Here is a 25,791-nt window from a genome sequence, read left to right as displayed (position 1 = left end):
GTGAAAAGCCCACATGGTATAAATAAAAAAAAAAAAAGAGAGAGAGAGAGAGAGCAGTTGTCCCCGCCAAGGTGTCTCATCGTGTCAGGGGAAAAGATCGGTCAGGTGACCCACCACTCCTCGAGTCCTTATTCCCACCAACAAAAAAAAAAAAGACTTTTAAAAGTCTTTTAAGTGTAACATATTTTTTTTTAAACCATGTACGCACATATGTGTATTGTATATATTCATAGCATTTTATTATATAAAAGTATAGCTGAATCTTTATTCTCTCTCTCTCTCTCTCTCTCTCTCCGTCGTTACGTTTCATACATTAGATTGCATGACGTAAAGTGCCGCAAGCAGCGGGTGTAATTCACCACGGTCGTTTGCTGGTCACCTAACCAGCCTTTCCCATTACGGAACGAGCTCAGAGTTCATAGACCAATCTTCGGTTAGGACAGACACCACAACACACACTCCACACACCGGGAAAGCGAGGCCATGGACAACTCCTCCAGTTACATCCTATACCTATTTACTGCTAGGTGAACAGGGCCTACTCATTAAGAGGCTTACCTATTTGCCTCGATGCTTCCCGGGATTCGAACCCAGACCCTCTCGGTTGTCAGCTGAACGTGCTAACCACTACACTACACGGTGTGTGTGTGTGTGTGTGTGTGTGTGTGTGTGTGTGTTTACCACCACGGTCATTTATTGGTCACCCAGCCAGCCTTTCCCCAACGGAAAAAGTTCAGGGTGTATGTGTGTGTTTACCACCACGGTCGTCTGCTGGTCACGCAGCCAGTCTTTCCCATTACGGAGCGAGCTCAGAGTTCATAGACCGATCTTCGGGTAGGACTGAGACCACAACACACTCCACACACCGGGAAAGCGAGGCCACAACCCCTCGAGTTACATCCCGTACCTATTTACTGCTAGGTGAACAGGGGCCACACATTAATAAGAGGCTTGCCCATTTGCCTCTCCGCTTTCTGGGATTAGAACCCGGACCCTCTCTGTTGTGGGCCGAGCGTGCTAACCACTACACTACGTGGTGTGTGTGTGTGTGTGTGTTTATGTGTGTGTGTGTGTGTGTGGTAACAAGACGTGACATTGTTCGTATTCTGAAAAGGGTTGCTCTCCTACTGCGATTTTTCCAAGAGAACAGAGATGATTAGGTAGGTTCTCAAGAGCGTTTTTCTTGTTAACAATGTAGAAATTATGATAATATGTCACTAAAATCGTAAAGCCATCTTAGAAAGCTGTGTAACCACAACTAGGACTTTTACAAACAATGGAGTTGCGGCGTAGAAATGCTTTAGTATGGTCCATCGGCACATTTCTTCACTAACGTTTCATTAAGTCATTAGGTACAATAAACCTAATCACAATACGGGGTACATTATTAAGGAGTATTCAAGCATAGGCCATATCACTCAGTGAATCAGGAAATTAATATGTAATTCTAAACATGACGCTTAGATTTCATAAACGAAATAGAAAATAAAAATAAAGTATTGTTATACAGGAAGGGTTTCGAAAACCCTCGATAAGACTTGACGGGAGTTGCGTCACCAAGGGGGCAGGAAACGAGCAAAGCGTGTCTCAGCATGCTTCATCACCGTATCAGGTGGGCGAAGCCTAGTAGTACCTATAGCTTTATTCTGTATGGTTTAATCTTCTACTGTGTATTGTAGTGCTGTGGCTCTTATGTGATGTGGCCAAGATGACTGAGGAAGTTCTGTAATGTAGAATTATTTAGATGTAACAAATGTTGTATAAAGGGAGGTACTGAGCCAACACGAGTCAGTCACAGTGGGTGCCGGTAGCAAGCAGTGTCAAATAGTAAAAAGTAAGGACAGGAATAGTGAGTTAGAAGACCAGTCTGTAAGATCAATGAATTAGTAAGAAGAGGAGTTAAAAGTGCAGAATCATGTGTTGGACTTACTGTTGTTGTATTCACTTTCATAAGGAATTAAACTTCTAAAGTCCTGCCCAGCGTATCCTTCTCCAAGGATTTTTATCAGTCTCTTGGTGACGACACTGCAGTAAACGAACCCATGTAAGGAATACACACGTGCCCAGTACGGTGTAACACTGTTGGTTTTGGTGGCGACACAGCACTGGCAGTGTTAAAAAGCATGGTGAGGAAGTCACTCGTGATGGGGGGGCTTGGTTACAGTTGATGTGTGAAGAAGACACACGCCCTTGTGCCTAATATAATTTTTTTTTTCAGGCTAATGAGTTTAAATCATGTGACGCGAACTAAAAAGCCGTTGAAAAGCTCCACAATAGTGAGAATTCACTAATCTTCATCAAGAAAATTACTTACCAGAAATTTTCCTGGACATTCGCTGAAAAATCCTGAAATCCTAGATATGAAAATTAAGTGCTACAGCAAACTTGATGGGATGAAGAATTCTTTATTTTCATTTAATTTTCATAATTCCTCTTGACGTAGCAGTCAGTCATACCCAGCATACTTTCAATAATCTATCTATCGTAGTTCACAGCAAAGAAAGAAAATAATGATTTGTAGCAGTTTTTTTTAAAGCTGCAATTATGCTGTTGGTTAAGGTGCACTTTCCGATTAAACTGAACAATATGTTATAAACTGAGGATATATTAGTACACAGTACAGCGCTGAAGCGTATGAAGCATAATTCTAATCCACCTGAGTATGCAGCATAAATACCACTATATACTATGAAGTCGAACTCAGTTTGGAACGCTCTAAGCTTCTAAAGTCTATTAAAAACAAAATAAAGACCAAATTTCTAGAACTACATAGATTCTTGGAGCTGTAAACCCGAACCTGGCTCGGAAACAAAGGTCACCTTCAAGACAAGTGTATTCCTCGCCAGGTGTTTCGTGTATATCAAAACACATTTCAGAGAGGAGTCACCTGTCAATAGACGAAAAAAAGTTGCTAAGCCGTTCCTTACAATGACATATGTATTATAATTCAGGAAAAATAATGTTTCCATGTAAAATTAAGAGGTGAAATGCTCCTCCCCGTGCCTAAGATCCGCACAGGTTATTTTGCTCTTCAAGTATCATTGCAAGGAACCACTGTAAAATATAAGTGCATATGAATAAAGGCGTAGGTACATCTGTAAACACGGGGCGGTGCATATATTAGCAGGTGAGCGCTGCTTGGAAACAGACATCAACTGGAGAGCCTGCCGACACTGACGACTCCTCCCTACTCGAGGTAAGATCATACAGACATGGCTCTGCTGTTCATGAAAAAAGTCGGTAAGCAAAATGTCTTTACATGGAGAGATAATGTTTCATACTCTCAAGTAACACGACTTTGTAAGGCAGAGAGGAAAACAAAATACAATCACACACGATAATGTTAATATTCATAAATCTCATACTTTATTATGAAACTATAGTAATGAATCATAATACTCAAGATATTTCGATAAATACATTAGGCGAATAAAAGATACATGACATAGCAAAGTTATCAATGATTAAATTAATGAATAAGTAAATAAATAATAATGTGAATTCCCAGAGCTATTCTCTGCTATAACGAAGCCCAAGTGAGTCCATCCACCACCATGAAGACACTGCTAGCGGTGGTGGAGGTGGTGCTGGTGGTGCTGGTGAGCCTGCCATGCTGTCTGCCTCAGGTAAACATACTAAACATCATACTACCTTGCTATTTGACATTACCAAGCAACACTTTATCTTAAATGAAAAAGTAGGCCTGAATATTATGGCTATTCTCAAATATGCTACAGTTTTCGATAGATTTTCCAAGACTTCTTTAGTCCCTTTCGTGTTAATTCTATTTATACAGGGCAGTACAAGTCAGGGCCCGTCTTGCATAAAAAAATGAAAAAATTAATATAGAGATCAATTTTGGATCACATGCTTTTATACATGCTTAAACAGTCATTCATCAAACATCGAAAGCAGACTAAAACTGCCTCGATCGCGCTACGAGTACACCATGACCACCAAAGAAACCAAATCAGTCACACAATAAATATTTCAAAGAAAATATTGGTTACTACACTGCCCATATTCAGAAATGCTTTGGTTTCTCATAAAAACTCATTTCAAAAGTTGGATTATCAAAATTTAATCATCGTCTTAGTAATGTAGAATTTTTTTAAATTTCTCCTTACAAACGTAAAAAAGAAAAAAAAGAAAAAAAAATATTCTTAAAACTTCAACAGAGCCTTTTCAACATAGAAGAGGTGAGGACAGATGTATAAAATACGGCGGTACTGTAAGTCACGGAGTCCTCATGCTCTCTTGTCTTGGGTCAAGAAGTGGTTTCTGAAGGGTTGTGAAAAGATACGAAAGCACTGTCGTCATAGGCCACGTTCCACTCAGCATGAAGTGAGGCGACCGCTCCATAAATCAACATGACATGCAGAAAGAAAAGATTAAAAATCTAACTATCGTGTAACATAAGGTAAAAAAAAAAAAAAAAAAAAAAATCTGGAGTCGTGAAACATCGAGTGACAGTCTAAGGCGTTTCGTAGTACTCTACATTTTTCCCAATTCATCTTGAAAAAATATTGAATCATTCATCTGTTTTCCTGTGGTTGTCTGTTATCGATTTATCTTCGAGTAACATCTTATCTTTATCGTTTGGATCGTGTGGCCATTGTGCTAGGGTCGTACTGGAATTGTGAAAAATTATTGATAGCAACACGGTATATCGATAGATGGTCGTCCTATGCTCGTTGCAGTCTAAGTAATATCGTGTGCTCATCTCACAGCTGTCGTGTGACTATCTTACGGCTGTCGTGAGCAGTAGGATTCACCGGTTAGTGTGCAAAAAGTGCAAATCATGCTCAATCGTGCGGTGTTCACCTCTCATCGTGTGTGGGAAGCGGGCTTATCCCAAGTTTCTTCTCTTCACGACTATGACAACTACAAAGCATGTCTTCTGCTCACATTATCAGTGTTGTGTATGTGCACGTCTTGCATGACTATCTGAAAGTTTATTTATTTATTTATTTTAATTGGTTTCATAAATTGGAATATTTTGAAAGTGACATTTATGACCTTGCAATGGTGTCATGCCTTAAGCGGTTTGGCCATGGTGTTGATGCGTACGTTAGGTGGACAGGGGCGACAACGTCAAAGCTGGCAGGTTCACAAGTTGTTTCTATCTCCCTATCTAAGGGAGCAGAATGGAATGAATGTCGAGTAACTGAGGCATTAAATATTTTTTGTTTTGATTTATTACAAATGCATATAACTATATCTAAAAGATAAGCATATAGTGAATGATGGATATGGCAGAGATCATAACATGTCAGGAGCTGATATAATTTTCCTCTCGTCTCACACACAGGCTATACATCCACGGCAAGTTGCTGCAAAGGAAGATCAGAGTGCATATGCTAAACATTCTAGTTCGGCTCCTTGTCTTCCCGAAGGGTAAGAGTCTTATAATAGACAACAGCCAAGATTTACAAGCTGTAGGGCTCTAGAACCGTTTCCACAAAGTCTGTTCACATAAGTCTGAGCCGTGAAGCCGAGCCTCATTTGAAAGGAGGCCGCTGATTGGCTGGCCCCCTCTCTCACTCACCTTGTGTTGAAAGGCTGTCATGAATGCTTTGTGGTACATGCTTTTGTTTTATTCTTTATATCTCATCTTATACACATAACAGACAGTTTTTGTTGGTACCGTTACACTCAACAGTAAATGCAGAAGCTTTGATACTCGGGGAAAAACAATTAATAAGCAACTATAAAGAAGTTTTAGCGAGTTGAAGTGGAAAACTTTTCGCAACATCTTTATAACACGGTTTACTTATCATCATATCCTTTGAATATATTTAAAGGAATGCTGTTATAAATTATTGCATTTCATAAAAGAATGTCTCCTGAACGGTATGCAACTTCCAAAATATAGTTAAAAGATATTGTAAGCGAATTACATAATTATTTATGGGAAAGTAAGACTCGCCAGGAAGGGCACGGAGGAGTGGTCGCGGTGGGAGCATAATCCAGTTATAACTGGATCAAGATGAACCAGCAGGTGTCTTCCCTGGCGGCACTGCTGCGCCCTTCCTCGCGAGTCATACTTTCCCATAAATAATTATGTAATTCGTTTACAATATCTTTTAACTATATTTTGGAAGTTGCATACCGTTCAGGAGACATTCTTTTATGAAATGCAATAATTTATAACAGCATTCCTTTAAATATATTCAAAGGATATGTTATAAAGATGTTGCGGAAAGTTTTCCACTTCAACTCGCTAAAACTTCTTTATAGTTGCTTATTAATTGTTTTTCCCCGAGTATAAAAGCTTCTGCATTTACTGTTGAGTGTAACGGTACCAACAAAAACTGTCTGTTATGTGTATAAGATGAGATATAACGAATAAAACAAAAGCATGTACCACAAAGCATTCATGACGCAGCCTTTCAACACAAGGCGAGTGAGAGAGGGGGCCAGCCAATCAGCGGCCTCCTTTCAAGTGAGGCTCGGCTTCACGGCTCAGACTTATGTGAACAGACTTTTTTTTTTTTATTAGGGGTTCATGACTCACGCCTGTGTCGCGGGCCCTGCTGCTGCTTCTGCGATGTGAAAGCGTGTGCCCTCAATTGATATACCGATTCAGGAGGCATAGTATTGATTGTCATACGGCAGTAACTTTTGTGGAGTAATGTAGGATCAAGTTGTGAAAAAATGTAAATGAAATAGGTGAAATGAAAAATATGATAAAACATAGCTGCTGATGAGCTATCACTCGCAGCACAATTCAAAATGGCCCTGGTTAAATTCCCGGAGAAGGGCACTGTAATGATTACCATTCACAGTCATTGCTGCAGCCTTCAGCATCACCAAAACCTATACCCTGCACAAAGCGCGGGGTTATTATATACCCTTCGTGTGGATCCGACTTTTATATGAAAACAATTATTTCGGAGAGAGAGAGAGAGAGAGAGAGAGAGAGAGAGAGAGGGGGGAGGGGTTCTTTTCCATCTAATGATTTCCTTATCCTTCAGGTGATGCACGAAGTCAAAATGAGGAAAATTCCTGATCTATCTCTTTTTGTATGATTTCAGGAAATGCCAAAATAAATATGGTGGATTTTGCTTCAACTCCAAAACGGAGAACCCGATGTGTGATGGAGTACTAAAGGAAAAAGGCGTGTGTTCTAATACACGCGACCCAATGTGTTCGTGCTGCATCAGTAAGTAAAGAAGCAACAACACTGATAAGGCGAGGCTTAATATTGCTTAAGAAGAATTATCCATCAGTAGAAATGATCACACAAGAAAGGTCATCAAAATATGTCTTTTTGTTTGTATTTTTCTCTCTAATCATGGTTATTTTCAAAAGACAAAAAGATCATTAGTTTGGTTTTCATGTATATGTGCAAACTATTTGGTAAATTATCGCTAAGATTGGTTGAAAACGCCTATTCAAGCAAGAGTTTAGGAATGTAGCCTAAGCAGTTATCATAGTTATTAATAAGTGGTGAAAGAAAGAATTGTAACAAACTGCCTTGGTTCTGCTTGAGTCAGAGTGAGATTAAAGATTCTTGTAATTGTGACATCAATAATGATAATAGTAATAATAATAATAATAATAATAATAATAATAATAATAATAATAATAATAATAATGATAATAATAACAATAATGATAATAATAATAATAACAATAATAATAATAATAATATATAATAATGATAAAAATAATAATGATAACATTAATAATGATAATAATGAAAGCTATACATTTTCAAGAAGCAATGAGTCGCGAAGCCCGTGTCTCGTCTTACACCAGCCTACCTCCACCGCATAAAGGGTTTTCTTCTTGTCATCCATGCCACTTTATACAATTATGGTGCTTGCGTTAAGGTGGGTTCATGTGTGTCAATATGAGATTGAAATTGCTAGTCGGTAGAGTTTTTCGACTGAACATTGGTGCCTAGCAACTGGAGAAACCAGTTGCAAAACAAAGCCACGTTTTCGCTGTCAAGTTGTCTTGAATTCAAATTGACTTGAGACTGGCGTGCTTGCCACACTCCATCTTTCTCTAAAGGTTGCCAGGACCCTTCTGGTATTCCAAAATATTATCAATACACGAAGTGACACTAATATCCATATGGGAAAAAAAAAAAAAAAAAAATATATATATATATATATATATATATATATATATATATATATATATATATATATATATATATATATATATATATATATATATATATATATATATATAAGTTCATCTGAGGCCTTCAATATTCGATAATTAAAGACACTTATTCATGGTAGCTAAACAAACCTTTAACCTTACGCAGCAAAATATTTAAATGGCAGCCGCTCTGGCAGCCGGTGTGGGGTGACACATCATCTCATCACCGCATTATTTGAAGGGCGTCATGGGCAAGTGGGGTAAGGCAGTCTACTTTCATTAATGTGAAAATATTATGTTTTTTATGTGGTGTATAGGCACAGAAACACAATTTGTGTGTATCTCACATCATGCCTTCAATATGTAACGTCATATCAGTAGAAGAGGTCTGGAGCGACTTCAGCTGGAGGTAAGAGCAAATCATCTTGAAGTTAAGTTAACTTGGGCGCGAAAACGGTATTGAGCAAAATGGCCGCAAGATGTGATGTAGCTATTATGTCAACTCAGCACAACTTAACTGCAAAAACACGGCCCAAGACCAACATGTTGGTCTTATATATTCAATCTATTTGCGACTTTGTTTACGTTGTGACGTCATGGAAAAAGGTTTGAAAATGTGGTGTCCAGATGACAGATGTAGAGATGGAGTTTGGTGAGGGAAAAAGAGCACATCTGGGACACACAAAATGATAGAAAGAAAGCCAGTGTTAGCTGAGTTCTTTAATACATTGTTCACAAGGGAACCTGAAAGAGAATTACCAAGCATGAGGGTGAAGGATGTCTCCATGTTAACACAACTACTATTTACTTGTGAAGATGTTAAACTCGCTATTGACCATTCAAAAAGGGACAAAGCGCCAGGTTTGAAGGTTTTCACTCCAGGATAATTAAAGAGGCAAGGAACGAAATAGCTTGTCCATTACAAATTATATTTGATTTATCAATAAAGCAGGGAAATTGCCCAAGGATTGGAAGTCTGCAATTATTACAGCACTACACAAGATAGGAGATAGAAAGGACCCAGAAAATCATAGACCAGTTAGCCTGACTTGTGTAATCTATAAATTAATGGAGACCGGAATCAGAAAAAAATATTGATCATCTTAAGAAAAAACGAGCTTATCACAAGGAAGCAATATGGTTTCATAAATGGACGTTCAACAGTGCTTCAACTAATAACTGTAATGGAAAAATGGACAAGTATATTAGATGAAGAAGGAGTTGTGGATGTCGCTTATTATGATTTTAAGAAGGCGTTTGACACGGTGCCTCACAGACGATTGTTGGAGAAAATAAAAAGCTTCATTGTAGGATGTAATATCTTGAAGTGGATTTTGGATATTCTTGGAGGAAGACAACAGCGGGTAATTGTAGATGGTACAAGTTCAGACTGGAAGGAAGTGATACGTGGAGTGCCTCAGGGGTTAGAGATTGGTCCTGTCGTGTTTGCTATGTATATTGATGACCTTCCAGAAATAATATTGAATACCGAGATGTTTTTGTATGCGGATGATACCAAAGTATTCAGAATGATAAAGGGTGAGAGGGACTGTAGAAGATTACAAGATCTCAATAGAATGAATAAATGGTCAAAGAAATGGTTATTAAGAATTGGTAAAACAAATACAGTTATATTTCAATATACTATGGTTGAAGATCTGAACCAAATTAAAGTAGATAAAGATTTAGGGGTGAAGATTGACCAGGAGTTAAATTTCAATCAACATTTTGCGGAAAAAAATAAATAAAAATATATAGTACGATGGTTGGGCTAATAAGAAGGACATCTGTTAGCATGGATGAGGAAATATTTAAATCTTTGTATGTGGCATTGATTCGACCACACCTGGAATATGCCAATCAAAGGTGGTGTCCTTACTTGAAGAAGGATGTGGAGGCCTTTGAAAGCGTTGAGCGCAACTCAACAAAATTGGTACCGGGTTTGAAGGATCTCTCATATGAAGAAAGGCTGAAGAAACTAGATCTACCAACGTTGACATAAAGGAGGTCAAGAGGAGATATGGTGAAATCTTTAATATTATCAATGGACTGTATGACAAAGATGTATGTGAAGGCTTGTTTAAAGTGCAGGAAGGATTGCAAACTCATGGTCATGGAAAGAAAACATTTAAGAAAGATCAAGATTAGACATCAAAAAGTATTCCTTCTTTTTTTTTCTTTTTTATACTATGTGGGCTTTTCACGGGAATTTATGGGCTAAAGGGGATACCTTTTTGGGTACCTCCTATCTCAAAGGCCACCCGCTAGGGAACTGTTGCCCCGAGTGAGGAAGCCCAATCTACACTCCAACCGTGGACAGGACTCCAACCCGTGCGCTTGGAGACCCCTCGGGCCCCAAAGCACGTATGGTTCCACTGTACCACGGCGGTAAATAACTGAAACAGCCTCCCAGACAGTGTGATAAATGCTAAATGAGTTCGAGAGTTTGAAAGGAAATTAGATGATGTATGGTAAAACAAAGAGCAAAGGTTTAATTATACTGAAAAAATAGGGAGCCTCGATCACAAGTTTGACCACACGACCACAAGATGTAGAAAATGTAATTCAGAATTGGAGTCACAGGCCTGCTGAATCGGCCTCTTCCAGGAGTCGTCTGTGAGTTTCTGTGAGTTTCTTTAAGTAATAATGAATTATATAGCTAAAAAGAAATTAAGCAAATTTGTGTTCCATGAGATAGTATCAATCTCCAAGAACTGTTTCCCTCTATGCAGCGTGTTGTTGGAGGTGAGGATTGAATGCTTGTGATGATTGAATTTGATCGTCACCGGAGGAAGACATCTTGTTGGGTAGCTGTTTGTTTGTATTTACTTCCCGCCAAATAGCCGATACTTTCCAGTCGCTATGTGTGAACGTGTTCCGACTAAAAGGGCTCTGTCGATGCTTCTATAGGGAATTGCAATTTCGGTCGCATATTGACACGTGTGAACCCGGGCCGCCTTTAGGAACGTTATGAAGGAGTGGTTCTCAAACTTTTTTTTTCTGGTAGTTACCCACTATTCATATAGGATACTTGTCCCTACGGTCCAACATTCACTAGGACCTTATAGTTAAATGTAAACCACTCCATCAGACTGTACCCATAGATAAGGAACTATAGAAATATATTCAGTTGAAATATCAATTACTACTGTAAAGTGTGTCAGCGTCTTGCTTTATATTAAGAACACATAATCAGAAAAAAAGGTAATTAGTAATTACAGACAAAATTATTTATTGCTCATATGTCTGACAACAAGGCATTGCACAAACCTGGACTACCGACGACAACCTTCCCACGACCGTCGGGGAGGTCGTAGTGAAAAAAAAAGCTGTAGTGTGACCCCATCATTATTAAGTCTTGGGCATTCTCTTTTAAAGATTTTGGTGAAATTTTTGCTGTCGTGTTAGACATATCAAAAGCTTGTGATAAAGATTTGATTTTCAAACTGTCCTCCTACGGTTTCTATCCTTCTCTCTGCAACTTTATTTCAAGTTTCCTTTCCGACCTTTCTATTGCTGCTGTGGTAAACGGCCATTGTTCTTCTCTTAAATCTATTAATAGTGGTGTTCCTCAGGGTTCTGTTCTATCACCCACTCTCTTTCTATTGTTCATTAATGATCTTCTTAACCAAACTTTTTGCCCTATCCATTCCTACGCTGACGATACCACCCAACATCTTTCCACGTCCTTTCAGAGACGACCAATCCTTCAGGAAGTCTACAGATCACGCAGAGACGCCGCAGAATACCTGACTTCTGACCTTTTTAAGATTTCCGAATGGGGCAGAGAAAATCTAGCAGTTTTCAATGCCTCAAAAACTCAATTCCTCCATCTATCAACTCGACACAATCTTCCAGACAACTATCCCTTCTTTTTCAAAGACTTAACTGTCTCCATCTTCCACACTGAATATCCTTGGTCTGGCCTTTACTCATAATCTTAACTGGAAACTTCATATCTCATCTCTATGAAGTAAGATGTTCTGCGGCATCTCTGTCAGTTTTTCTCGCCCCTCCAGTTGCTTACTCTGTACAAGGGCCTCATCCACCCCTGTATGGAGTATTCATCGCATGTTTGGGTGGGTTCCACTCACACAGTTTTATTAGATAGGATGGAATCAAAAGCTTTTCGTTTCATCAACTTGCCTCCTCTGACTGACTGTCTTCAGCCTCTTTCTCACCACCGAAATGTTGCATCTCTTTCTATCTTTTATCGCTATTTTTCATACTAACTGTTCTACTGATCTTGCTAACTGCATGCCTCTCCTCCTCCTGCTGCCTTGCTGCACAAGGCTTTCTTCTTCCTCTCATCCCTGTTCTGTCCACCTCCCTAATGCAAGAGTTAACCAGTACTCTCAATCATTCATATCTTTCACTGGTAAACTCTGGAGCTCCCTACCTGCTTCTGTATTTCCGCCTTCCTACGACTTAACTTCTTTTAAGAGCAAGGTATCAAGACATTTGCTCCCTAATTTTGGCTAACCTTTCTTATCTTTTAGAGAACCAGCACTCAAGTGGGCTTTTTTTTTTTTTTAACATTGTGTGACCCTTGGCTGGTCTTCTCTCCTACATATATATATATATATATATATATATATATATATATATATATATATATATATATATATATATATATATATATATATATATATATATATATATAAATAATAATAATAAAAATAAAAGTTGCCTCCAATGGCTATCTCCCCAGTAGCCTACCTACTAAACTTCATTGGTTTTATACACACATCATATCCTCAAATAATGGCCCTCTGCATTCTGCTACATCACCCCCCCTAGTGAGCCATAGCCCACAGTTTGAGAACCACTGCCTTAAAGAAACTGTAGTACTCACGGTTCGAGATTATCGCAGAAGCATTCAACAGAATCCTAAAATAAGTTCTCTCTCACAAATGTTCGCCTTCACTTATAAACATTAATGCCATCTATAGAATATATCATTTCCTTTTTAAGCCACAGCCATTCAATATTTGTCTGCCTATTCCATAGTAGCATATGTTATCTTAGAGACTTTTTGACTACTACTGGGCAAATATACTAGCCAGGGCTGTACATGGAATGATAGATTTGAAATATTACATCACTCCTTCAGCTAGCAGTGACAACAGAGAGAGAGAGAGAGAGAGAGAGAGAGAGAGAGAGAGAGAGAGAGAGATATATATATATATATATATATATATATATATATATATATATATATATATATATATATATATATATATATATATATATATATATATATATATGAACTGAAATTATCCTTTTTTCCAGACTGTTTAGACAACCCCTGCAATCCTGAGGGAAAGGGAAAGAAGCTAAAGGGAGAGAGCTTCTGCAGGAAAGAATGCATGGAAAACGAATACTCTGTGTCAAAATGTAACCTCTACTGCCAGTAAGACTTGGGATACCCATTCCCTTTCCTTCTCTTTTTTTTTTTTTTTTTTTTGTCTGTGTGTGTGTGCGCGCGCGCGTCAACCATAGATTTTAATGCCATTTTAATGTGTGTGTGTGTGTAATTCACTGTTTGATCTGCTGCAGTCTGACGAGACAGCCAGACGTTACCCTACGGAACGAGCTCAGAGCTCATTATTTCCGATCTCTAGATAGGCCTGAGACTAGGCACACACCACACACCGGGACAACAAGGTCACAACTCCTTGATTTACATCCCGTACCTACTCACTGCTAGGTGAACAGGGACAACACGTGAAAGGAGATACACCCAAATATCTCCACCCGGCCGGGGAATCGAACCCCGGTCCTCTGGCTTGTGAAGCCAGTGCTCTAACCACTGAGCTACCGTGTGTGTAATTTTTTTTTTTTTTTGTGTGTGTGTGTGTGTGTGTGTGTGTGTGTGTGTGTGTGTGTTATAATAATACTCTCTCTCTCTCTCTCTCTCTCTCTCTCTCTCTCTCTCTCTCTCTCTCTCTCTCTCTCTCTCTCAGATGCTGCGTACCCTGCATTCCTACCAAATGCATGGGTCGGTGTGTAAATCATCCTGACCTCTGTGTCGGAGCTAAGGAATACATCGAGGGTGTCTGTACGGGCAACACATGCGCTTGCTGTGTCACCTGTGAACCTGATCCGGACTGTAAAAAATCAGGAGGACAGTGCGTCGCTTCTGATGAGGAGTGCCCCTGTGGGTTCCAGCCCAGCCTTTCCTTTGGCTGCAATAGTGGAAACATAAACTGTAAATGCTGCACTCCAGTGAGTCAGAATAGCTGCTTCGTTCATATTATTATAATTCATTTGTTTATATTTATTTGTCTGTTGAAGTTCAGTTTCTTACAGTGAACATGTTTATGCATCATTTTTATATTATCATGTTTATCTGAATTGTAAATATTTATAAGAAATAGACCATAAAAAGTATAAATTAACATTGTCTTCATCATATTTAACAATTTTTTTTTTTAGTTTAATTGTTTTAGACACCATATCAACTTTAGTGGTAGCTTTTAGCTGATGGCCTTGTGGTGACATCCCGCAGTGCCCTAATTCCAAATTGTGTTCGAGTGGCATCGAGGCGGGGATATGCGTACCTAACAACTTTAACTGCAATGGCCATGACGAGTACATATCAGACGATGCGTGCTGTCAAAGAACGTGTTCATGCTGCAAGACCTGCCAGCCTGACAAGCTATGTGAAGCTGAGAACGGAAATTGCTATAAGAAAGAAATTGGCTGTGGCCCCGGAATGATGGCAAGCATACAAGGCAAATGCACCAGCGATAACTGCGTCTGTTGTATACCGGAACAAGTCAGTTGGTTATTCTTAATGCTCATGAATCTATTCAAGTGCATGTATGTGTATATATATATATATATATATATATATATATTTTACACTTCTAATCATCATACAACAATCATATTAACTCTCAAACTATGAATCTTCGTTCCCTATCAGTGCCCCAAATCTTGCAACTGCATTGCTGGACCCAACCCTGGAAGATGCGTGGCTGAGCCTTACATCCTAAAGGCCAACGAATACCTATCAGGGGAGAAGTGCATAGGCCCTAAGTGTTCCTGTTACAAGACTTGCACCCCTGATGAAATGTGCTCCACTTTGAAAGGCATCTGCTTCAACATCAAAGATGGGTGTGACAAAGGACTAACTCTCAGTGATAAGGGTTCCTGCAACAGCAAGAACTGCATCTGCTGTGTTAAAGAACAGGTACCTCAAAAGTTTATTATTTCTTATCCTTCCATTGAATTAATAGCTATTGATTCATTTTAGTTTATGTTTAACACATTATATTCCATTAATTATCCATTATTTTTGTATTTATTTCATATGATGAAATATATAGATAAAAAGTGTGAGTTTATAAAGGAAGGAAATCATTAACTCCTTCTGTATGTTCTGACTTTATACATTCCTTTTTTTGTCCAGTTTCATTTACACTGCATGAAACGTCAATTATAATAGAAGTATTGTTCACTCAAGTAAAATCAGACGCTGTAAGTACATACAATGGGCAGGGATCAACAAACACACACACACACACACACACACACACACACACACACACACACACACACACACACACACACACACACACATATTTAACGTTCTTAATAAAGGCAGCAGCAAGAACCCCAAAACAGACACAAATACTGTATCTCATCCTTTACTATCTGCTTCCCTTCGCAGGTTAGTTGTGAGAAAACAGATGCCTGCACTTATGCCCATAATATTGGAAGATGCGAGTTTGATATGGAAAAATGCAGCTCACCTTATGAATACATAAGTGACGACACTCCGTGTAATGGGGGAAAAAATTGTTTCTGTTGCAAGACCTGCTATTCTTCGAGAACTTGCACCAATTTAAATGGCAACTGCTATCCAAAGAAAGCGGGTTGTCCCAAAGGACTTATAATGAGTGAATACAACAGTTGCAGTACTTCTTGCATTTGCTGCATCCCCATATGTGAGTAAAGCTCTCTCTCTCTCTCTCTCTCTCTCTCTCTCTCTCTCTCTCTCTCTCTCTCTCTCTCTCTCTCTCTCTGTTAAATGAACCATTAAAAAATAACCTTAGGCTCTTTTAGTTGTTCCATTGCTTAATATTATGTGTGTGTGTGTGTGTGTGTGTGTGTGTGTGTGTGTGTGTGTGTGTGTGTGTGTGTGTGTGTGTGTGTATTTACCTAGTTGTATTTACCTAGTTGTAGTTTTACAGGGCCTGGGCTTTATGCTCGTGTGGTCCCGTCTCCATATCTACACTCATCCAATTTTTCTTTAAAACTATGTACACTCTTTGCTGATACCACTTCCTCACTCAAACTGTTCCAAGTCTCAACACATCTTTGCGGGAAATTAAATTTTTTAACATCTCTCAGACATCGTCCCTTCCTTAGTTTCTTACTATGTGATCTTGTGCTTCTAAAGTCATATTCTTCTCTCAGGATCAGTTTCTCATTATGTGTGTGTGTGTGTGTGTGTGTGTGTGTGTGTGTGTGTGTGTGTGTGTGTGTGTGTGTGTGTGTGTGTGTGTGTGTGTATTTACCTAGTTTTATTTACCTAGTTGTAGTTTTACAGGGCCTGGGCTTTATGCTCGTGTGGCCCCGTCTCCATATCTACACTTATCCAATTTTTCTTTAAAACTATGCACACTCGTTGATGACACCACTTCTTCACTCAAACTGTTTCACGTCTCAACACATCTTTGTGGGAAACTATATTTTTTAACATCTCTCGGACATCTTCCCTTTCTCAGCTTTTTACTACGCGATCTTGTGCTTCGAATGTCATATTCTTCTCTTAGGATCAGTTTCTCATTATCCACTTGGTCCATTCCGTTGATCAATTTATAAACTTGTATCAGATCTCCTCTCTCCCTTCTCTGTTCCAGGGTTGGTAGATCCATAGCCTTTAGTCTCTCCTTATATGTCATCCTTTCAAATTCTGGAACCATTCTTGTAGCCATTTTTTGTAGTCTCTCCAACTTTCGTATGTCTTTCTTTTTATGAGGGGTCCACACTACTCCTTCATATTCCAATCTGGGTCTTATTATAGTACTTATCAATTTCTTCATCATTTCTTTGTCCATGTAGTGAAATACTAATCCAATATTCCTCAGCAAAATTATATGTCTCTCTGAAAATTCTATCAATATGGCTTGCTGGTTGATTGTTTTCTTCTACCGTCACTCCTAAGTCCTTTTCCTTTTTTACTTTCTCCAGTTCTACTCCATCTCCCATCTTTTAGATTCCCACGGGTCGTCTTTTACTCTTTCCCATTTCCGTGACATGGCTTTTGTTCACATTGAATTCCATTTCCCACTTTTTACTCCATTCCCAGATCTTATTTAGGTCTTCCTGCAGTATTTCACAATCCTCTTTTTGCTTTATAACTCTGCACAGTTTCGTGTGTGTGTGTGTATTTACCTAATTGTAACATACGGGAAAAGAGCTATGCTCGTACTGTCCCGTCTCCATATCTACTAATGTCCAGCTTTTTCTTAAAATCATGAATATTCCTTGCATTGACCACTTCTACGTCTAAACTATTCCATGCTTCCACCCTTCTATGAGGGAAGCTATATTTTTTCACATCTCTCCTATAAGTGGCCATTTTAGTTTTTTCCCATGCCCTCTCGACATTCTTTCATTCCACATACACAGATCTTCCCTATCCATTTTTCCATGCCAATCATCACTCTGTATATTGCTATCAGGTCTCCCCTTTCTCTTCTGTTTTCCAGGGTCGGAAGTTGCATTCTGTTCAGTCTGTCTTCATAAGTCAAATCTCTTAAGTCAGGCACCATTTTGTTGCAGCCCTCTGTACTTTCTCTAGTTTCCTTATGTGTTTCTTTAAGTTCGAGCCCACTGTATTGTTGCATATTCAAGCCTTGGTCTTATCATTGCAGTAATTATTTTCTTCATCATTTCTTCATCTAAATATACGAACGCCACTCTTATGTTCCTCAATAAGTTCAATACTTCTCCAATTATTTTGTTTATATGTCTCTCTGGCGATAGGTCATTGGTAATTGTCACCCCAAGGTCTTTTCTTCATGACTGGTTTTATGTCTTCATTTCCTATCTTGTACATACTCCTGATTCTTCTTTCACTCTTGCCAAACTCTAATTTCTTGCATTTTGTCGTGTTGAACTCCATTTGCCATGTACAGCTCCATTTCCATATTCTGTCCAAGTCTTCCTGGAGTAGTTCGCAATCTTTGTCACATCTCACTTTTCTTAACAATTTTGCATCGTCTGCAAATAGGCTCACATAACTGGACACCCCATCCACCATGTCATTTATGTAGACTGCAAACATTACTGGTGCCAACACTGATCCCTGTGGAACTCCACTCTCCACCAAGCCCCATTCTGATGGTCTGTCCTTAATTATTGTTCTCATTTCTCTTCCTACCAAAAGTCTTCCATCCATTTTAGTAAACTGCCATGCACTCCTCCTACCATTTCAAGTTTCCAGATCAGTCTCCGGTGTGGTACCTTATCAAAGGCCTTTTTTAAATCCAGATATATTCCATCAGCCCAACCATCTCTTTCCTGTATTACATCTATCACCCTCGAATAGTAACATATCAGGTTTGTCGTGCATGAACGCCCTTTTCTAAAACCAAATTGACACTCACAAAGTATGTCATTTTTCTCCAAGAAGTCTGTCCATCTATTCTTCACCACCCTCTCACACATCTTAGCTACCACACTTGTAAGTGACACTGGTCTATAGTTCAATGGGTCTCTCTTGTTACCTGATTTATAGATTGGGACAATGTTAGCTCTTTTCCAGTCTTGGGGCACTACACCTTCCCTTAATGAGGCATCAATTACTTCACAAACTTTTTCTGCCAGTTGCTCCTGCATTCTCTTAAAATCCATCCTGATACCCCATCAGGTCCCACAGCTTTTCTCACTTCTAAACTCCCCATCATATTCTTGATCTCCTCCACAGTTACTTGAAACTCCTTCATAATCCCTTTCTGTTCCATTACCAGTGGTTTGTCAAAAGCAGTCTCCTTTGTGAATACCTTCCGAAAGCATCCATTCATAGCCTCTGCCATTTCCTGGGATCTTCACTGCATACTCCATTTACTTCTAAACTTTCAATACTTTCTCTATTTTTGATGTTGTTGTTCACATGTCTGTAAAAAGCCTTGGTTGGTCTTTACATTTATCAATTATATCCTTTTCTTGTTTCTTTCTTTCTTCTCTTCTAATCAACACATATTCATTTCTTGCTCTTTTGTAACTTTCCACTGCTTAATCCGTCTTTTCCTTCTCCACCTCTTCCATGCATCCTCTTTTCTTGTTCTAGCCTTTTCACATCTATCGTTAAACCAGTCCTGCTTTCCAACTTCTCTATGTTGTCTTATTGGTACAAATTTTTCTCACCTTCTTTGTATATTTTTATAAATTCCTTCCACTTTTCATTTGCTCCTTAGCACTCTTGAATTTCATCCAATTTGTCTCTTGAAAGAATTTCTTTAGGTTTCCAAAATCTGTCTTGGCATAATTCCATCTTCCCACTTTATATTCTTCATTTCTTCTAGATTTCTCTTCATCTATCACCTTGAACTCCAAAACTGCATGATCACTCAATGACCATTGGCTCTGTACTAAAGACCAAGTCCAGTCTTGACGATGCTCCCTCTCCAAACCTAGTATCTTCTTTGACCCACTGAGTTAACACATTTTCCATTGCCAGTGTCAATAGTGTATTTCCCATGTTGTCTCTGATCCTTCCATTGACCAGTCCTCCCAACACACCTCTTTACAATTAAAATCTCCCATCATTATAGTTCGTTCACAGCCACCCAACATTTCTTCCAGACATGTTCCTGTATCACTTATCATTTCTTCATATTCCTGTACTGACCATGCATTTGTCTTAGGTGGTACGTACACCACTATGTAGTGCCTCTTTTTCCTTCATTAGTTTCTGCTCTGATCTTTAGCACTTCTGCCTTTCCCATACCTTCTTTCACTTGATCCACCTTTATATCTTTTTAACCAGCAACATCACTCCTCCTCCCATCTTACCTACTCTATTTCTTTTCCAAACATTATATTTCCTTCTCCAACCATCATCAGGTCTTCTCCCTCTCTCAGTTTTGTTTCAGTAAGACCCACTAGTTCAGGGGTTCTGTGAACCTTCCATTAAAGCTAGTTGTGATCTTGTTGAACGTTTCCTTTGTGTCTCACAACTCAAGGGGTAGTCACAGCCTACCCTCTAAAGACAGCTCTCCTTCTTCACACAAAACTATATGCACTTACCACACATACACCCTTCACTCCAAATCAAAATTTAAAAGAAAAATGGGACCCAAAATAAACAACGTCTCGGAGTCCCCCTCTGGGGAGGGGACCAAAAATGTCCCCAGGTCGGACATCTCTCCTGTTGAAGACCACAAATGCCTTGACACCTCCCTCAACTTTTTCTACATTAACTTCTGCAACATTCGCGGTCTTAGATCTAATTTTCAATCTGTGGAACCCCACCTCTCCTCTACTAAACCTCATCTTTTCCTCACCGAAACACAGCTATCTGAGGCAACTGACAGTAGTAGCCCCTTCTCTGTTCCCTCCTACTTTCTCTATTCTCATTTTCATTCCAAAGCTGGATGTTGCGTCTATGTACGCAACGACTTAACTTGCTCTCGTGCCCACGCTCTTGAGTCTTCCGAATTTTCCACCATCTGGCTACGACTTAACAGTCATTTTCAAACTAAATTCATCTGTGCTGTTTATCTCTCCCCTAACTCTTCTGGCTATAATAATTTCTTCGACTAGTTAACTTCTAAAGTGAAGCACATTCTGTCTCTCTACCCTTTCGCTGAGATTTCCATTTTTGGAGATTTCAATGTTCACCACCAGCTTTGGCTTTCCTCTCCCTTCACTGACCACCCTGGTGAACTAGTCTTCAACTTTGCTATCCTCCATGACCTAGAGCAACTGGTGCAACACCCTACTCGTATTCCTGACCGTCTTGGAGACACGCCCAACATTCTTGATCTCTTCCTCACCTCTAACCCTTCTGCTTATGATGTCACCCTTTCATCTCCGTTGGGCTTCTCCGATCACAATCTCATTTCTGTATCTTGTCCTATTTTTCCAATCCCTCCACAGGATCCCCCAAAGCGAAGGTGCCTCTGGCGTTTTGCCTCTGCCAGTTGGGGGGACCTGAGGAGGTATTATGCTGATTTTCCCTGGAATGATTATTGCTTCCGTGTCAGAGACCCATCTTTTTTGTGCTGAACGCATAACAGAGGTGTTAGTATCTGGCATGGAGGCGTACATTCCTCATTCTTTTTCTCAACCCAAACCTTCTAAACCTTGGTTTAACTCAGCCTGTTCTCATGCTATACATGATAGAGAGGTTGCCCACAAAAGGTACTTGAGCCTTCCATCTCCTGAATCTCATGCACTTTATATCTCTGCCCGGAATCATGCCAAGTCTGTTCTTCAACTTGCCAAACACTCTTTCATAAATAGAAAATGTCAAAATCTTTCAAACTCAAACTCTCCTCGTGACTTCTGGCATCTAGCCAAAAACATCTCAAATAACTTCACTTCTTCATCTTTCCCTCCTTTATTTCATCCTGATGGCACCACTGCCATCTCTTCTGTCTCTAAAGCTGAACTCTTTTCTCAAACCTTTGATCACAACTCCACCTTGGACGATTCTGGGCTTGTCCCTCCCTCTCCTCCTCCCTCTGACTATTTCATGTCTACAATCAAAATTCTTCGTAATGATGCCCTTGCTGGCCTAAACCCTCGGAAGGCTTATGGACCTGATGGGGTCCCTCCTATTGTTCTCAAAAACTGTGCTTCTGTGCTTGCACCTTGCCTGGCCAAACTCTTCCAACTTTGTCTATCAACTTCTACCTTTCCTTCCTGCTGGAAATTCGCCTACATTCAGCCTGTTCCTAAAAAGGGTGACCATTCTAACCCTCTAACTACCGTCCTATAGCTTTAATCTCCTGCTTGTCTAAAGTTTTTAATCTATCCTGAATAGGAAGATTCTCAAACATCTGTCACTTCACAATCTTCTGTCTGATCGCCAGTATGGCTTCCGTCAAGGACGCTCTACTGGTGATCTTCTGGCTTTCCTTACTGAGTCTTGGTCATCCTCTTTTAGAGATTTCGGTGAAACTTTTGCTGTTGTGTTAGACATATCAATAGCTTTTGATAGAGTCTGGCATAAAGCTTTGATTTCAAAACTGCCCTCTTACGGCTTCTATCCTTCTCTCTGCAACTTTATCTCATGTTTCCTTTCCGATCGCCCTATTGCTGCTGTGGTAGACGGCTACTGTTCTTCTCCTAAACCTATTAATAGTGGTGTTCCTCAGGGTTCTGTCCTGTCACCCACTCTCTTTCTATTATTCACTAATGACCTTCTTAACCAAACTTCTTGCCCTATCCACTCCTACGCTGATGATACCACCCTACATCTTTCCACGTTCTTTCATAGACGTCCAAACCTTCAGGAAATTAACAGATCACGTGGGGACGCCACGGAACGCCTGACTTCTGATCTTTCTAAAATTTCCGATTGGGGTAGAGAAAATCTAGTAGTTTTCAATGCCTCAAAAACTCAATTCCTCCATCTATCAACTCGACACAACCTTCCAGACAACTATCCTCTCTTCTTCAATGAGCACTTTACAACAGTATAGGCCGTATCTCTCAAGATGGGTGTCAGTTTGTCTCCGGGGGGAAATTGATCCGTTTCTACCACCTTTAAGTTTTCTTTTAGACTTCCTACTGTGTGAATTTCAGAGGGTTCCCGTTCGGAGTTATAGTACTATGAATACCATCCGTTCGATCGCTAAGATCGGGGGTCAACCAGCGGGTCAACATCCGTTGGTTATTAGATTTATGCGAGCCGTCTTTCAGGAGAGGCCTGCTTTTTCTCACTGTCAATTTACCTGGGACCCAGAGTTAGTGCTCAACTACTTAAAGAGTCTCGGCCCTGATGAACGTCTTTCACTCATTCAGTTATCCCAAATTAACTGCCTTAATGTTACTGGTTTCCAGCGTGGCCAAGTCTTAAGTTTCTTAGATATCCGTAATATGTCTATCTCATTCCATGATAGTTTTTTTTGTATTATCTCCTTAAAACTTCTAGGCCTGGTTCCACATTTCTGAATTATGTTTTGAAAAATATTCTGCGGACCAGCTTATCTGTGTCTATACTACAATTGTTAATTATTTAGAGAGGACTAAGGACTCTAGGGGTTCCATCACTGGCCTTCTTTTGACTACCAAACCCCTATTAATCTTCCCAGGATACCTTCACGGCGCTTCAGGAGGTTATGGGACATTTATTGACCTAATTTTTCACCTCACTCAACTAGGTCCGCCTTCTAGCAAGGCTGCACTCCTTCCGCTGTCCTCCATCCTTTCATATGTCTGGTCCAATTCTACCTTTCAGTTTTATGGGAGGCCAATTAGCAAGAATTATTTCACACAGTTGTTCTCCTCCATGAATATGTAAATGTACTACTGTTTTGTGGTGGTTTTCATATGATTTCATTGTTTGTCTACATATTTGTACTTAATTGTATGCTTTTCTAATACATGAAGATGATACTATATGGTTTCAGTCGTTCCTGGTTTTTTCTTTTTGAGCACCTGCTCTAAAGCTCTCATTTGTTGCCTTTGACGTCAGTTTAAATATTGTGAAGTGAAATTGTAAGATTCATACTTATCAAGTTGAAGTTTGATCGTAATTTCACGAACATTTAAATGACGTCACTTAGGCAGTAAATGCCCTCCCTTCCCTCCCCCGGCTTCTTGGTCGTGTTTTTTTTTTCTTCACTCACTGTAAAATTTTTAGCTTTTGTAATTTTTATACTTTGTTCCTCAAACCAACACTCTGAAGGACTGACGAGGAGCGGCATAGACATCTCATTTACTGCCTCAGTGACGTTGTTTAAATGTTCGTGAAATTACGATCAAACTTCAACTTGGTAAGTATCGTTTAATCTTACAATTTTAATGGTCTACTTTTGCCTTCCTGAAAAGCTCCTAGTCTCACACTTTCTTCTACCTCAGCATATAGGCACTTTTCCTCTTCTGAGATCTTATTCAGTAAAGACTTAATCCTGTCATTTTCCTTATCCCTCCTATCTTGCCAGTTCCTGTTAGTTTACTCCCTCAATCCTGTTATGATCACGCATTTTTTCTTTTCAGCAATATCTCTCACCACATACTCATTTTCCTTTAATTTTAATGCCTTTACCATTTCACTCTGTGTAATCACTTTATTTTCTTCTTCCTGCTTTTTCACTATCTCCCTAAAGGACCTTTGTACTTCCTGGTGTTCATGTTTCACTTCTTTCATCCTGGCATCAATTAGGTTAAGGCATTCCTCCTTCCCCAAGTCCCCTTCGGATATTTTCTTCTCCATTTCGAGGAGTTTAGCCTTCATCTTGTCACATTGTTTCCTTAGATGTTGGTTTTCTTTCTCCATTTTCACTTTTTCCCTCAATAGCTCTTTGTTCTCTATCGTTAACAAATATATTTCTTTTTTTAAGGTATCGTTCTCCGCTATGACTCTATCTAGCTTTTCTTCTATGGATATAATGTTTAGTGTGTGTGTGTGTGTGTGTGTGTGTGTGTGTGTGTGTGTGTGTGTGTGTGTGTGTGTGTGTGTGTTTTTTCAGCCTAGCTATATGTACATTACGATCTAATTCCAAATGTAAATGCTTCTAGAAGAGTGGTAACAAGATTCTCCGTGAAACACAAGGGGTAAAAGAGAAAAAACAAGGGACCTCAATAGCCACACTTCTCAATTCTTATTTCCCCGTGTTTTTCGTATAAGATTTCAGCGCGACGGCTAACCGCCTTTAATTCCTTCAGTACCATGACGCGTTTTCAAGTCCATTCTGCTTACTATTTGGTGATACTATACAGCTTCAGAAATTTGTGTGGTGGGATTAAAATAGGGAAGACTCTGGTCATTAATCTTCTGAACTCCATAGACAGTTCATAATGTAAATAAAATTGTCTAATCGTACACAAATTTCAAGATAAAAAATGTGTCCTCATACTGAAGGGGTTAAGGGGATAGGAGGTATTACTCATGTACACGAGTGGTAGATAGAAATAATACATATTTTCTGCACTTAAGCAGCAGGAGAGTAATTTAAATAAGATTATAGCAAAAAGACAGCAATCAGTCATCGCGCCCCAGGAGCTACAAATAAAATAAATATCGCCATATGATAGAATTATATGACATTTTGTTGACTTACCTAAATTAAACAAGAACGTGCAATTTATATTCACCTGAAATATTTTGTTCTTTTCAAAACAGAAACACATGAAAAACCTATGAGGTGGCGAGGACCAGCAGGAAGTGAAGACCTGTCAGACAACGCATCACCCTGCCGACCAACTTAATTTTCCGCTGATTGCATGCTTTGTTTCCTTTAATTGTTCCACATTTATTATTTCTTTGATTCAATAAAACTATGAAAAACATTAAATATATAAATAAAGGAGAATTATTATCAAGTTACATAAATGTGTAAAACAAACACTATACATATGCAATATTAATATGTAGCTACCCTACTATATTGATTGGACATTGGTCATGACAGAAATATTATAATCTCTTCATTCATTCTCCTTACTTATCACAATATTCAACTATTTTCTTTTTCTAATCAT

The 25,791-nt window shown here is 39.2% G+C and overlaps 1 protein-coding gene across 3 annotated transcripts; it reads left to right on the top strand.

The window, feature by feature from the left end:
* Nucleotides 1–2,228: 2,228 nt before the first annotated feature.
* LOC123514977 (protein psiN-like) lies at nucleotides 2,229–25,791 on the top strand. Of its 3 annotated transcripts, none has more exons than XM_045273268.1 (10): nucleotides 2,229–3,196; nucleotides 3,509–3,626; nucleotides 5,312–5,397; nucleotides 7,038–7,165; nucleotides 13,411–13,531; nucleotides 14,085–14,346; nucleotides 14,630–14,899; nucleotides 15,050–15,316; nucleotides 15,797–16,069; nucleotides 25,433–25,791. In XM_045273268.1, the coding sequence occupies exons 2-10, from the start codon at nucleotides 3,555–3,557 to the stop codon at nucleotides 25,451–25,453; spliced, it is 1,500 nt and encodes a 499-aa protein (XP_045129203.1). In that variant the 5' UTR covers nucleotides 2,229–3,196; nucleotides 3,509–3,554; the 3' UTR covers nucleotides 25,454–25,791. The 3 variants fall into 3 exon arrangements, with proteins under 3 accessions (XP_045129203.1, XP_045129204.1, XP_045129205.1); XM_045273269.1 differs by having other exon boundaries at nucleotides 15,797–16,073; XM_045273270.1 differs by lacking the exons at nucleotides 2,229–3,196; nucleotides 3,509–3,626; nucleotides 5,312–5,397; nucleotides 7,038–7,165 and adding an exon at nucleotides 8,360–8,378.

This window comes from Portunus trituberculatus, chromosome 38, assembly GCF_017591435.1.
Source record: "Portunus trituberculatus isolate SZX2019 chromosome 38, ASM1759143v1, whole genome shotgun sequence".
NCBI classification, from domain to species: domain Eukaryota; kingdom Metazoa; phylum Arthropoda; class Malacostraca; order Decapoda; family Portunidae; genus Portunus; species Portunus trituberculatus.
Note: the sequence above shows the minus strand (reverse complement) of the source record. Positions and strands in the feature narration are given on the sequence as shown.